The sequence below is a fragment of the Lacerta agilis genome, chromosome 1 (genome assembly GCF_009819535.1).
Source record: "Lacerta agilis isolate rLacAgi1 chromosome 1, rLacAgi1.pri, whole genome shotgun sequence".
NCBI lineage: Eukaryota > Metazoa > Chordata > Lepidosauria > Squamata > Lacertidae > Lacerta > Lacerta agilis.
In genome coordinates this window covers 14,333,145-14,346,459 of record NC_046312.1, presented here as the reverse complement: position 1 = coordinate 14,346,459, position 13,315 = coordinate 14,333,145, and the positions used below count along the sequence as shown (strand labels likewise).

Here is a 13,315-nt window from a genome sequence, read left to right as displayed (position 1 = left end):
CAAAAAAGGATCTCGCAACTAGCGATCCAAATTCAAATTTTGAACCCCTCGCCCCCTCTCTAATAAAACCTATTAGCTGATGAAAGAGATTTTATTCTTTTAGCCCGAGGCAATAGCGATAAGCATTTTATCAAATCTGGTACAAGCTGAGAAGTTTGCTCATTTGTGGTTGGGTTTCTAAAAATAGCCTTCTGAAATAATCAGGGAATTTAGTGCGCTAATGTATTAGACAGCTTGTCCAGTGCGAAATAGCTAGACTATAACTGGAAAAGCCACAAGATTTTTGGGTTTTGGGTTGTTGTTGTTTTTTGTTCTTTGTTTTGGCGCGGAAGCAGAACCTGAAAAATGATGTTTTTCTTCAGATGTTTACCAAGAAAACCCCCTTTTTGTTCAGCTTTTTGAGGATGGCAAAGGTCTGTTGCCTTCTCAGGTGTCAAAAGAAAACCAGCGTGTATTATGCCCTCATCTCTACTACTTTTAACAAATCTGGCTCTAGATTTTGTTTCTTTTTTTAACCCCTAGGCTTGGGTATGTGTGTTGGCATGGTGAGTGCACTTAACTGCAATGTCTCAGAGGAATCTGGGCTGAATGCTCAAATCACTCACAGATCCAGGAACCAACAGGAAAGCCAAGAGCAGATTGAGGACCGAAATCCTAGGGTGACAAACTATCCTGGAGTTATGCCACCTCAGTGGGCCAACTAATCCGCCTGTCAAATCCCACACCTCCCTAGTATTTCTGCATCTTAAAAGCACCTGCTTCCTGCTCATACACAGGTTCATTTTGGGGGCAGGGAGAATAAAGAGTTTGACCCCTCCTCTTGTGGTAGAAAACTGGATGCTTTCATCCTTATCAATACTGTACTGGCACAGGTGTGCTTTTACTGTTACTGATAGGTAGCATTGTGTTGGAAACATCTGAGAAACCTTCCCTACTTTTTTTTTTTTTTTTTAGATGGATCACAAATAGTGGTCCTAGGAAGTCTGTGGTGGTATTTCAGATACATAAATACCCTCTCGAGCTGTTTCTCTCCCACCCCCCACCCCCGTTTTGCTGATGAATGCTGAATGCAGTCGTCACGTTTTGCCAGGACGAGAGGGCAGGGTTCCAGGTGTGAGATGGTTGAAGGGAAGAAAAGCATTGATGAATGGAGCAAAGATCCTCACAGTGACTGAAAAATGATAGTTCTTTGTGGTTCCAGCACAGTCTAGTATGTGCACTAAATATTTTCCAAGAACAAAGCACGAGCTGATTTCTTTTAGATGATATCAGCAGTGCACACCCCCGTTCTTTCATATTGCTCCCTAAGTATGTATCTTTCATTCACAGATATCATTACAGGCTGGTTTTGACTTGTGTCCTTTACTGAAGAACCATTCAAATGCAATTCTTAAAGCAGCCACAGCCTATTTCTTTCTAGACACCAAGTGGGGCGAAGCAATTTTAATCATTCCTCTTTTCTGTTTTTCTTTTCGGTCATCGTTTTCTTCTGTAAGTCTTTCTACTGGCCTGTCTATTGTAAAGGACTTGGATGCCCAGTATGGATTGCCCTCAAATAATGCAGTTTCCTTATCTCCAGAAATCAAAGCCTAGGGAACGGCCAATATAGATAAGTGAAACTTGCTTAGAAGTTAAGAGTTATGCCCTTTTAATCCAGGGTTGAGGGAATTAGAGGGGGGGAGGAGGAGGAAGAAGAAATCTGCTTCCAGGTAGGGCTAGAAAATACACTAAACACAGTGAAGATATATTTTATTTGGGACGCTCCTCCTTGTTTGTGAGAGATGGCGGATTCTTTTTGCGTTACGTCTGGTGGGAGTAATTGTAGATTATTCCCCCCCCCTCCCAGGTGGCCATGCTCCAGAATGAAAGTTTGGAAAAGAACAAGAGTATACAAACTTTACACAATCAGATTTGTAGCTTTGAAATAGAAATTGAGAGACAGAAGGAAATGCTGCGGAGTAATGAGTCCAAAATACATCACTTGCAGGTAAGTTCTTGATTTCTTCCCGTGCTTAAGCAGAGCATGGTGAGCATTTTTCTCCTCTTTGCCTTCCTGTTTGCAGAGCAAAGTTTGACACTTCAGGTCGTAGTCCTATATACACTTTCCTATGAATAAGTGCAGTTGAACACATCGGTTGCCATTTACTTTGCTGCTGCAAAGGCTTATTGGGATCGGTTATACTAGCGGGTGGCGCTGTGAGTTAAACCACAGAGCCTAGGGCTTATCGATCAGAAGGTTGGCGGATCGAATCCCAGTGATGGGGTGATCTCCCGTTGCTCAGTCCCAGCTCCTGCCAACCTAGCAGTTCGAAAGCACACCAGTGCAAGTAGATAAATAGGTACCGCTCCAGCAGGAAGGTAAATGGCGTTTCTGTGCGCTGCTCTGGTTTTGCCAGAAGCAGCTTAGTCATTCTGGCCACATGACCCGGAAGCTGTACACCGGCTCCTCGGCCTATAGAGCGAGATGAGCGCCGCAACCCCAGAGTCGTCCACGACTGGATCTAACAGTCAGGGGTCCTTTTACCTATACTAGCGTTCAATACGATTCATGCACGTTTATTTACTTTAAAATGCTTGCATCATAGCAGTTCCAGCATCCTCCTTCAGTAATAGTGAGTCTTCCTGTATTCCCTCGTCTGTTGTTTCCCTCGGGGGTTTCTTTTTAAATATTTATATTTTTTTTAAAACCGATTTATTCTTTTCACAAAGCGAGTGATAGACAGCCAAGCTGAGAAGCTGAAAGAACTGGACAAAGAGATCCGTCCCTTCCGACAGAACTGGGAGGAAGCGGACAGCATGAAAAGCAGCGTCGAGTCTCTCCAGAACAGAGTGACTGAGCTGGAAAGCGTTGATAAGAATGCCGGGCAAGGAAATAGGAATGCAGGTAAAAAATAAAAATAAAATCTGAGCACAAAGCCAGCAAGGAACTTGCCTGGCAGATGCTGTCAAAATAACTAATAAGGTGCATTCAGAAATGGAAACTCCTGTTGGGGATGTTTCCCTCTGAAGACAAGCAGTAACTGCAAACCTTGTAGTTTCTTGAGAGCTGTCTGCTTAATAGCTATCTCAGAAGTTCATCCCCATTGTGTCTATGCTGCAGTACCAATTAAGGGCTTTAGCCTATGCGACTCCCTTGCCAAACCATGTGGCTGTCAGAGCAAACCAGGCTTTGAAGTTTTGTTGTGTGGCCCAACCCCTTAATAACGAACATTATGAGTCCTCTTTATATCTTGCCTTTGACACCTGAAATTTGTGTTTCCAGGGCCCACCTTATTCCTGTGATTGTAACCCGCTTTAACTCCCTTGAGCCAGTGTGGTGTAGTGGTTAAGAGTGGTAGACTCGTAATCTGGGGAACCGGGTTCGTGTCTCCCCTCCTCCACATGCAGCTGCTGGGTGACCTTGGGCTAGTCACACTTCTTTGAAGCCTCTCAGCCCCACTCACCTCACAGAGTGTTTGTTGTGGGGGAGGAAGGGAAAGGAGAATGTTAGCCGCTTTGAGACTCCTTCGGGTAGTGAAAAGCGGGATATCAAATCCAAACTCTTCTTCTTCTTCTTCTCCCTTTAATCTTGAATTTTAAGTTGTTGTGACCTGCTGGTGAAGGGTGGGTGATAAATTTGATGGTAATGACAACTTTCAGACGCTCCTCATACAGGCATTAGTACCTCCCAAACATAATCAGTATTCAAAAGCATAATCGGTTTTCAAAAATGTCATCGTGTCTCCCCGCCCCCATCCTTAATAGTCTCCCCATATAATCTTTTACTGTAGGGCTTACGGTCTTTTATCTGTAGTTCAGAGGGATGTTTCATCTGAGCATCACCATGATAAAATAAAGGAGGCCGTTGCCTTAATTCTGTGAACAAAATAATAAAACCACAAATTAGCAATAGGACGCAGGCCTTTCTTAGCAGCTTACCCGATACGGTTTGGTTCAAATGCAAATCAGCAAGAAAAAAAATAACTTTTATGAGGGATAAGCCATCTGTTAACGCACCTTGCTTGGGCTCTTGTGTAAATAGGCAGTCCATTCATTGCTGAGTGCTCAGGTTGGGGTGTTGTGCCTGATGGTGACAGAGGAAGTTTCACCAGCACACAGGGCGCTTTCCCCCTTGCCATCTTAAATGGGGGGGGGGAGGAGAGGCACAATGGGGCACAGCCATTTAGACCTATGTTGCTGGAGACCATGAATTTTGAAAATTGATTCTGGAGTCCCATAGAGCAGGTCTGTTACTCAGTTGAGATCACAGAGAATATATACAGGCATTAAGCATATAATACGAATCCAAGGCAGTCCTTTTAACATCACAGTAATCCAAGTTTATGCACCAACTTCCAGTGCTGAAGAAACTGAAATTGACCAATTCTATGAAGACTTACAACACCTTATAGAAATGACACCAAAGAAGGATGTTCTTCTCATTATAGGGGATTGGAATGCTAAAGTAGGGAGTCAAGAGATAAAAGGAACAACTGGCAAGTTTGGCCTTGGAGTTCAAAATGAAGCAGGGCAAAGGCTAATAGAGTTCTGTCAGGAGAACAAGCTGGTCATCACAAACACTCTTTTCCAACAACACAAGAGACGACTCTACACATGGACATCACCAGATGGGCGACATCGAAATCAGATTGATTATATTCTCTGCAGCCAAAGATGGAGAAGCTCTATACACTCAGCAAAAACAAGACCTGGAGCTGACTGTGGCTCTGATCATCAGCTTCTTATAGCAAAATTCCAGCTTAAACTGAAGAAAGTAGGAAAAACCACTGGGCCAGTAAGATACAATCTAAATCAAATTACTTATGAATACACAGTTGAAGTGAAAAACAGGTTTAAGGACTTAGATTTGGTGGATAGAGTGCCTGAAGAACTGTGGATGGAGGCTCGTGACATTATACAGGAGGCAGCAACGAAAACCATCCCAATGAAAAAGAATTGCAAGAAAGCAAAGTGGCTGTCCAATGAGGCCTTAAAAATAGCGGGGGAGAGAAGGCAAGCAAAATGCGAGGGAGATAGTGAAAGATACAGGAAATTGAATGCAGATTTCCAAAGAATAGCAAGGAGAGACAAGAGGGCCTTTCTAAACGAGCAGTGCAAAGAAATAGAGGAAAATAACAGAATGGGAAAAACCAGAGATCTGTTCAAGAAAATTAGAGATATGAAAGGAACATTTCGTACAAAGATTACCACAATTAAGGACAAAAGTGGAAAGGACCTAACAGAAGCAGAAGACATCAAGAAGAGGTGGCAAGAATACACAGAGGAACTATACCAGAAAGATATAGAGGTCTCATACACCCCAGGTAGTGTGGTTGCTGACCTTGAGCCAGACATCCTGGAGAGTGAAGTCAAATGGGCCTTAGAAAGCCTTGCTAACAACAAGGCCAGTGGAAGTGATGATATTCCAGCTGAACTATTTAAAATCCTAAAAGATGATGCTGTTAAGGTGCTACACTCAATATGCCAACAAGTTTGGAAAACTCAGCAGTGGCCAGAGGATTGGAGAAGATCAGTTTACATCCCAATCCCAAAGAAGGGCAGTGCCAAAGAATGCTCTAACTACCGCACAATTGCACTCATTTCACACGCTAGCAAGGTTATGCTTAAAATTCTACAAGGCAGGCTTAAGCAGTACGTGGACCGAGAACTCCCAGAAGTGCAAGCTGGATTTCGAAGGGGCAGAGGAACCAGAGACCAAATTGCAAACATGCGCTGGATTATGGAGAAAGCTAGAGAGTTCCAGAAAAACATCTACTTCTGCTTCATTGACTACGCAAAAGCATTTGACTGTGTCGACCACAGCAAACTATGGAAAGTTCTTAAAGAAATGGGAGTGCCTGATCACCTCATCCGTCTCCTGAGAAATCTGTAAGTGGGACAAGAAGCTACAGTTAGAACTGGATATGGAATAACTGATTGGTTCAAAATTGGGAAAGGAGTACGACAAGGCTGTATATTGTCTCCCTGCTTATTTAACTTATATGCAGAATTCATCATGCGAAAGGCTGGGCTGGATGAATCCCAAACCGGAATTAAGATTGCCGGAAAAAATATCAACAACCTCAGATATGCTGATGATACAACCTTGATGGCAGAAAGTGAGGAGGAATTGAAGAACCTTTTAATGAGGGTGAAAGAGGAAAGCGCAAAATATGGTCTGAAGCTCAACATCAAAAAAACTAAGATCATGGCCACTGGTCCCATCACCTCCTGGCAAATAGAAGGGGAAGAAATGGAGGCAGTGAGAGATTTCACTTTCTTGGGTTCCATGATCACTGCAGATGGTGACAGCAGTCACGAAATTAGAAGACGCCTGCTTCTTGGGAGAAAAGCAATGACAAACCTAGACAGCATCTTAAAAAGCAAAGACATCACCTTGCCAACAAAGGTCCGTATAGTTAAAGCTATGGTTTTCCCAGTAGTAATGTACGGAAGTGAGAGCTGGACCATCAAGAAGGCTGATCGCCGAAGAATTGATGCTTTTGAATTATGGTGCTGGAGGAGACTCTTGAGAGTCCCATGGACTGCAAGAAGATCAAACCTATCCATTCTCAAGGAAATCGGCCCTGAGTGCTCACTAGAAGGACAGATCCTGAAGTTGAGGCTCCAGTACTTTGGCCACCTCATGAGAAGAGAAGACTCCCTGGAAAAGACCCTGATGTTGGGAAAGATGGAGGGCACAAGGAGAAGGGGACGACAAAGGATGAGATGGTTGGACAGTATTCTCGAAGCTACTAACATGAGTTTGGCCAAACTGCGGGAGGCAGTGAAGGATAGGCGTGCCTGGTGTGCTCTGGTCCATGGGGTCACGAAGAGTCGGACACGACTGAACGACTGAACAACAACAACAAGCATATAACTTCCCCTTCTCTGAGCTGATTGCTATAGTACCTCTGGTATGCCTCTGAACCACATTTGCTGTATATTGCGAGCAAGGAAGTGCTTTTGTGCTCCTCTTCTGCCTGTGGGCTTCCCATAGGCATCTGGTTGGCCGCTGTCAGAGCAGGATGCTATGTAAGCCTTCGGTCTGAACCAGCAAGCCCCTTTTTTATGTTCTTACGTTTTTAAAACAAGTACTTGTAGTAGTGGCAAGTGGGGTGGAATGTTGCTTACCTGGCTTCCTAATGCCCAGGTCGCTGGTAGTAACCAGGACGGGCAAGGCAGTGGAGAGGTTGGGGCAGGTGCAGCAGGGAATGGGGATCAGCCGTTCCTGCTGCCGTGTCCACACTTTGCTGACCTCTCCGCTGCCTCGCCCTTCCTTCCTTGGTTCCCAGCAGCCACCTCCAGGTTGGGAATGCAGGTAAGTCATCCTACCACACCCACTTCTGCCTGCTGTGGACGCTACTGTGCACCTTTCTTTAACGCTTAGTCAAAATTGCAAGGTTTTTCTTCCTTTTTTGCAACTTTCACAGAGCAAAATGTCACGGTGAAAGCTCTGTGGACTAAGCATTAGTAAGAAGCTGGCAGCGAGGTGTGCCTTGTTTGCTGTCTTAAGGCTGTGTTTTGGGTCATGCTGTCAAAGTATTGCTTTCCTTCCTTGCATTTTTGTTGCTGATTTCATTTCATATTGAGCTTCTTACATATTTTTTTGCGGTGACACTCTTTTTTTTTGCACTTGGGATGCATCTGTCCCGTGGATACACAGTACACATGTTCCATGGGGCCTCTTTTAAAAGACTCACCATATATATATATATATATATATATATATATATATATATATATATATATATCTCTCTCTCCATTGTATTACATTGTTCACATTGTGTTTTCAGGTCCCAAGGAAATAGAAGCCCAATATCGTTTTTTAAAAATGACCTAAAAAATCCCCTGAATACATGTTTTTCCTTGGTAATGTTTGGGTTTTCTCTCTTTTCCTTCCAGGTATGCTAGAATCACAATTATCTAGGCATGATCAGATGCTGAGCGTCCACGACATCCGATTGGCTGACATGGACCTCCGCTTTCAAGTTTTGGAAACGGCCAGCTACAATGGAATACTGATCTGGAAAATCCGAGATTATAAACGTCGGAAGCAAGAGGCAGTCATGGGGAAGACTTTGTCTTTATACAGCCAGCCTTTTTACACGGGGTACTTCGGCTATAAGATGTGTGCCAGAGTTTACCTCAATGGAGACGGCATGGGAAAAGGGACGCACTTGTCCTTGTTCTTCGTCATCATGCGGGGAGAATACGACGCGCTGCTTCCGTGGCCCTTCAAGCAGAAAGTCACGCTTATGTTGATGGATCAAGGACCCTCCCGGCGCCATTTAGGGGATGCTTTCAAACCAGACCCCAACAGCAGTAGTTTCAAGAAGCCCACCGGAGAAATGAATATTGCATCTGGCTGCCCAGTCTTCGTTGCACAGACTGTTCTAGAAAACGGAACATATATTAAAGATGATACTATTTTTATTAAAGTCATAGTGGATACATCGGACCTACCAGACCCCTGACGTATAGCAGAGAGGCAGATTCAACAGAAGACAGCTCCATTTGGGGCTCTTTTTTATACCTACCTGTCTTCAATAAGAGGTCCTTAAAGCTCAGAGGGGACCACCTTGTGTTAACAGAAGGAAGCGTTTGGAGGCATAATTTGCATAGGGGTCCAAATGGCAAATGTAGCAACCCATTCAGAAGTCATAACCATGGTATATTTTCTAATTAAAACTAATAGGAACACTTCGAGTTCTGACAAGTCACTTAATCCTCACGAGGACAAAAAGATTACAGTCAGAAAACCTTTTCGTAATTTATTGGTAATCTCTAAATCAGTTGGAAGGGGGGGTGGGGGAGACAAAATATCCTGTGCTGGAAAAGACACGAAACTTTTATTCCTTTTTAACTAGAAAACAAAAGTAAAAGTTCACATGTGGGTTAGCTAGAAACTGTCAGCATGTTAAGTTAAAAAAGAAGAAAAAGAAGAAATTATGAAGTAACATTGCAGTTAAAAGATATTATTACTTTGAAAATCGATAAGTGCAATCCTGTCTGAAATAACAGTATAATGTTTATTTTTAAGGCCTCTCCTGGTCTCTGTTTTAAAATAATTACTTTGCCAGAAGACCTCGACAGAATGTCCAGATCTTCTCGAAAGTGTCTAAATCAGAGTCATATTTTTGTTCAGAGTTCTATTAATTGCTACAGAAAAAAAAGCATTTTATTTTAAAACTGTTGATAGACTGATATTTCTTGGAAGAAAAAAAAAAGATCAAATGCAGGTTATCACTTGTGATATGAAAAGAAACTATTCAACTACAGCTGTTATTTCTCTTTAGAAATGTAAACCTAACAATATATGTCGTAGTTAATGACACTATTTCAAAATTAAGAAAAAAATAATCACTCATGGATGCTGTGCATCATTATCAGATTTATAATTTTCACCCTAAAATAGGGCATTTGTTGAACTTTGGAGTTCTAAACGGAATCCTGTATGTTTTTAAAGTTCTGCCTCATGCGCTCCGACCAAGCTCTATAAAAATATATCTATATATCTATATATATATTCTATTTTTTTGCTAAAGCATAAATGTGCAACATATTTTTGGTGTTTGAGAAGGGGCATAGTGCTGAGAAATGCCTATACAGTATAGGAAACCTGCTAATTGATCCTCTGCTTAGGAATTAACCGCATCTTGCAGAGGACAATCCGTTAGGAGAAAGCAGTGTCTTAAGTGGAGAAAACGGTGGCTTGCATGCAATTCATGTGCCTTAGCTGTGACGTGCTGCTTTATAGCTCATAGCTTTGTATTCAGATTTTAAGTTCAGGTTCCTGAAATGGTCTTTTTTTTTTAACTGGACTTTAGGCATAATGTGCTGACTGGTCTGTAAAAACCCACACCGATATTTTTTGCAAAGATACGGAAACAGAGGCCAAACAGCTGCGCTTCTGACTTAACCAGGTATTCCATCCGTTCAGTGTTGTGGAATACTACTTCTTCAGGTGCTATATACATATATATATTTGGTGCACGGTGCTCCTATGGAGCCAGGACTTTTGACAGCGCCCCTGCTTCCAAGGAGAGCTGCTGCTCAATGATGCCATGCTCCTAGGTAGCAGACCTAACATCATTTCAAACTGGCTCGGTTTCAGAATGTGCAAGGGGATGTATTAAACTACTGGAGTCAGGGTGGTTGGTTTTCTGGCAGATGCGACATGCGTCCCTGCAGGGAAAAACCCGCAGGGCCCTGCTATTATAAACTACTACCTGAGCCTTTTCTAGGAAGCATCCTTCCCAGCCTTCGAATGATGCTGATTGCAACCCACAGAGCTTAACCGACTTCTGTTTTTAATAGTCCCTTGTGCGACTAGTAAGTCTGATGGCATACCTTGACCTGTACTACACCAACCATGTGGGTGCTGCTTTTTAATTGCATGGGTGGCTGTGTAACACTAGAGTGCTCCCCCTGGACAGAGCCGACGTGCACGTGGGCAGAGGGATCGTGTGGCCCCGTTTTCCTAACCAGTCAATTGTTGTACCCACTCAACCTTCCCGCTTGGGTCGGGTGTTATAGCCAGAGTTCCATGTCTAGGGCTCAGTTGAAACCTCACGTCATTGTAGTTAAGTTCCTTGCTCTTGCCATTGTCTTTTATGGCTGTGCCTTTTCACTCAGTGCCTGCCAGAGGCTTTTTTCCATTTCGTCCTGTTAACAAATATATACGTACCGTGCATGCCGAGTGATCCCCGTGGGGTTGTTGTTTTATTTTATTTTAATTTTCCCAGGCGCCTGCTTGAGTACTGCCTACTGCTTGGCAGCCAAAGCATACAGTAGCAACATGTCTTCCTCTTCTTGCCTTCCATGGTTCAAAGTACTGTATTTTTCTCTTATGGTACTAACTTAGCTGTGTCTGCTGGTGCAAGCTGACGTGAGAAAGGCAAGCGTTTAAAATCCTAGCTCTGACACGAAAGGAAGACATCTCCTGCCGGAGAGACAACCTGGCGCAGTTTTACGCAGGCCGGTGTGAACCCATAACCTTCTGCTTTAGAGGAAAGTGTTAAGTTGGCTTGTGGTACTCTTTTTTAATAGTCATGAATGTAGGCAGCTGAGCTTTTGTATATGCATTACAGAATTTTACTGAAAACAGGATTCCCTAGTGGAAATGTCCAAAGGGCTCACCCTCCTCATTGATATTACGTCATGGGCATTTTACGAGAGCGGACTTCTGCGAACAGTTTATGTCCTGTTTGAATATGATACTGCTAGAGGACAAACCCAGACCCCATGCAGTGCAGAATTCCTTTCGAAACATCTCTTTATTTTTGAAACCCTAGAAAATGTGAATGGAGTAGAAGTCTCTCTCTTTTTCCTGAGTCCGCAGAAGTCTAATTTTCAGCTTGTAAACTCAAGTCAACTCTCTGGCGTTCTTGACACTTCTATGTTTTTGCTTTATGGTGTTTAAATCACCAGCTTCCCAAAGCATAAATCTCGTTGGGCCGTATTCTGATTGGGACCGTGGCATTTTATCCAATACTTAGCTGTTACTACATTTAAAGAAGGCCGAACATCAGAGTAAATACAACACTGGTTGCTATAATTATTTTCCCTCCACCGTGACGTGGATTTTTTTTATTTCTTTCTGCCATCCTCATTATATCAAATGCTTCTGATATAACTGATAGTGCAGATTCTCTCCATTGTTAAAAAGCAATCCCACCCGCAACCCTGCGAGAAAAGAGGTAGCTTGGACTACCAAGGGGTTGGGGGTGGGATTTTGACCTTCAAACATGGTGCCGTTTACAACAGACATGACTCGTGAGTGCAGGTTTAACTCGGGACTCCCTTTTCCAAATCACAACTTTCTTTGTCACCCACTTCAAGCCAAGTGTCTTTTGGGGGCTGTGCCTCTTGGCAAAATCACGTTCAGCTCAGGATACCGGTCACTAATCTTAGGTGAAGTATGCAGTCTGCCACGTTGTAAGTAGGTTATATATATATAAAAGGTAAAGGACCCCTGGACAGTTAGGTCCAGTCAAAGGCCGCTATGGGGTTGCGGCGCTCATCTCGCTTTCAGGCCAAGGGAGCCGGTGTTCGTCCACAGACAGCTTTCCGGGTCATGTGGCCAGCATAACTAAACTGCTTCTGGCGCAACGGAACACTGTGACGGAAACCAGAGCATACGGAAACGCCGTTTACCTTCCCGCCACAGCGGTACCTATTTATCTACTTGCACTGGTGTGCTTTCAAACTGCTAGGTTGGCAGGAGCTGGGACAGAGCAACGGTTATGTATCACAGTACTCAATATTTACTAAAGATGTAGTAAATACATAGAATATACCTGAGAGCCAGTGTGGTGTAGTGGTTAAGAGCGGCAGACTCGTAATCTGGGGGACCGGGTTCGTGTCCCCGCTCCTCCACATGCAGCTGCTGGGTGACCTTGGGCTAGTCACACTTCTCTGAAGTCTCTCAGCCCCACTCACCTCACACAGTGTTTGTTGTGGGGGAGGAAGGGAAAGGAGAATGTTAGCCGCTTTGAGACTCCTTCGGGTAGTGATAAAGGGGGATATCAAATCCAAACTCTTCAAACTCTTCTTCTTCTTCTCATAGAATATACCTTGATTGGCTCACTTTTTCTGATGAACAACTGCAGTAAATTTGGCTGGCCTGCCACACATGACAGTTGTTTGGGGAGGGAGCAGTTTCCTGAAATTAAGATAAGCTTATTCTCTGAAGATGCAGCCTTCAAATAAGATTAGGATTTGCACTATTGGTTAATGTCTTTATTTTTCCTTTCCTTAATCCCCCCCTTCCTTAAGTTTTCAGAATTATTTACATTTGTAGCCTATCTCAAATGCTCAGGTAGGTTAAAAAAAAGAAAAAGTGTTATAAAAAAGACAAGTTTTAAAAAAGGCATATGGCAAACAATTACCCCACTCTGATTGCAAAAGCCAGCCCCAGTTTAAAGGTCTTAAAATGGTTCCAAAATATGCTCAAATGTCAGGATCCTACAGTTGCGGGAGGGAGCACAACCCAAAATCACACCTATCCCTTCATGGCCTTGTAGGGCCAATAGATCATTGATTAGTTGATTAGTGTCACCCTTCTGCACTTCTGTGATAACCCCACGGTTGCACTGGTGTTGCATAACTAGCTTTTTGTGTTGCAACACGGGGGTATATAAAACTCAGTGTTGAAAGTATAGTTCTGGCCACTGACTGCTTAAGAAAGCACAGTCCCATTGCTGCTGCTCTCTATCTCCCCATTCTACATTTCAAAGCAGCTTTTGTTTCCTGCCTTCTACAAAGCACTTTAGACTGCCGCATCAAACGATTTTTGCACCACATGGCGTCCGCCCCGTGTCCTATTTTCTTC

At 43.4% G+C, this 13,315-nt stretch overlaps 1 protein-coding gene across 3 annotated transcripts in view; it reads left to right on the top strand.

The window, feature by feature from the left end:
* Nucleotides 1–9,582, top strand: part of TRAF3 (TNF receptor associated factor 3) — an 80,439-nt gene extending 70,857 nt beyond the window's left edge. For all 3 annotated transcript variants that reach the window (XM_033139276.1, XM_033139285.1, XM_033139269.1), the window contains exons 10-12: nucleotides 1,847–1,987; nucleotides 2,710–2,884; nucleotides 7,885–9,582. In XM_033139276.1, the coding sequence (XP_032995167.1) occupies nucleotides 1,847–1,987; nucleotides 2,710–2,884; nucleotides 7,885–8,456 (888 nt within the window). In that variant the 3' untranslated portion in view covers nucleotides 8,457–9,582. The remainder of the gene's footprint in view (nucleotides 1–1,846; nucleotides 1,988–2,709; nucleotides 2,885–7,884) is intronic.
* The last annotated feature ends 3,733 nt before the right edge of the window (nucleotides 9,583–13,315 follow it).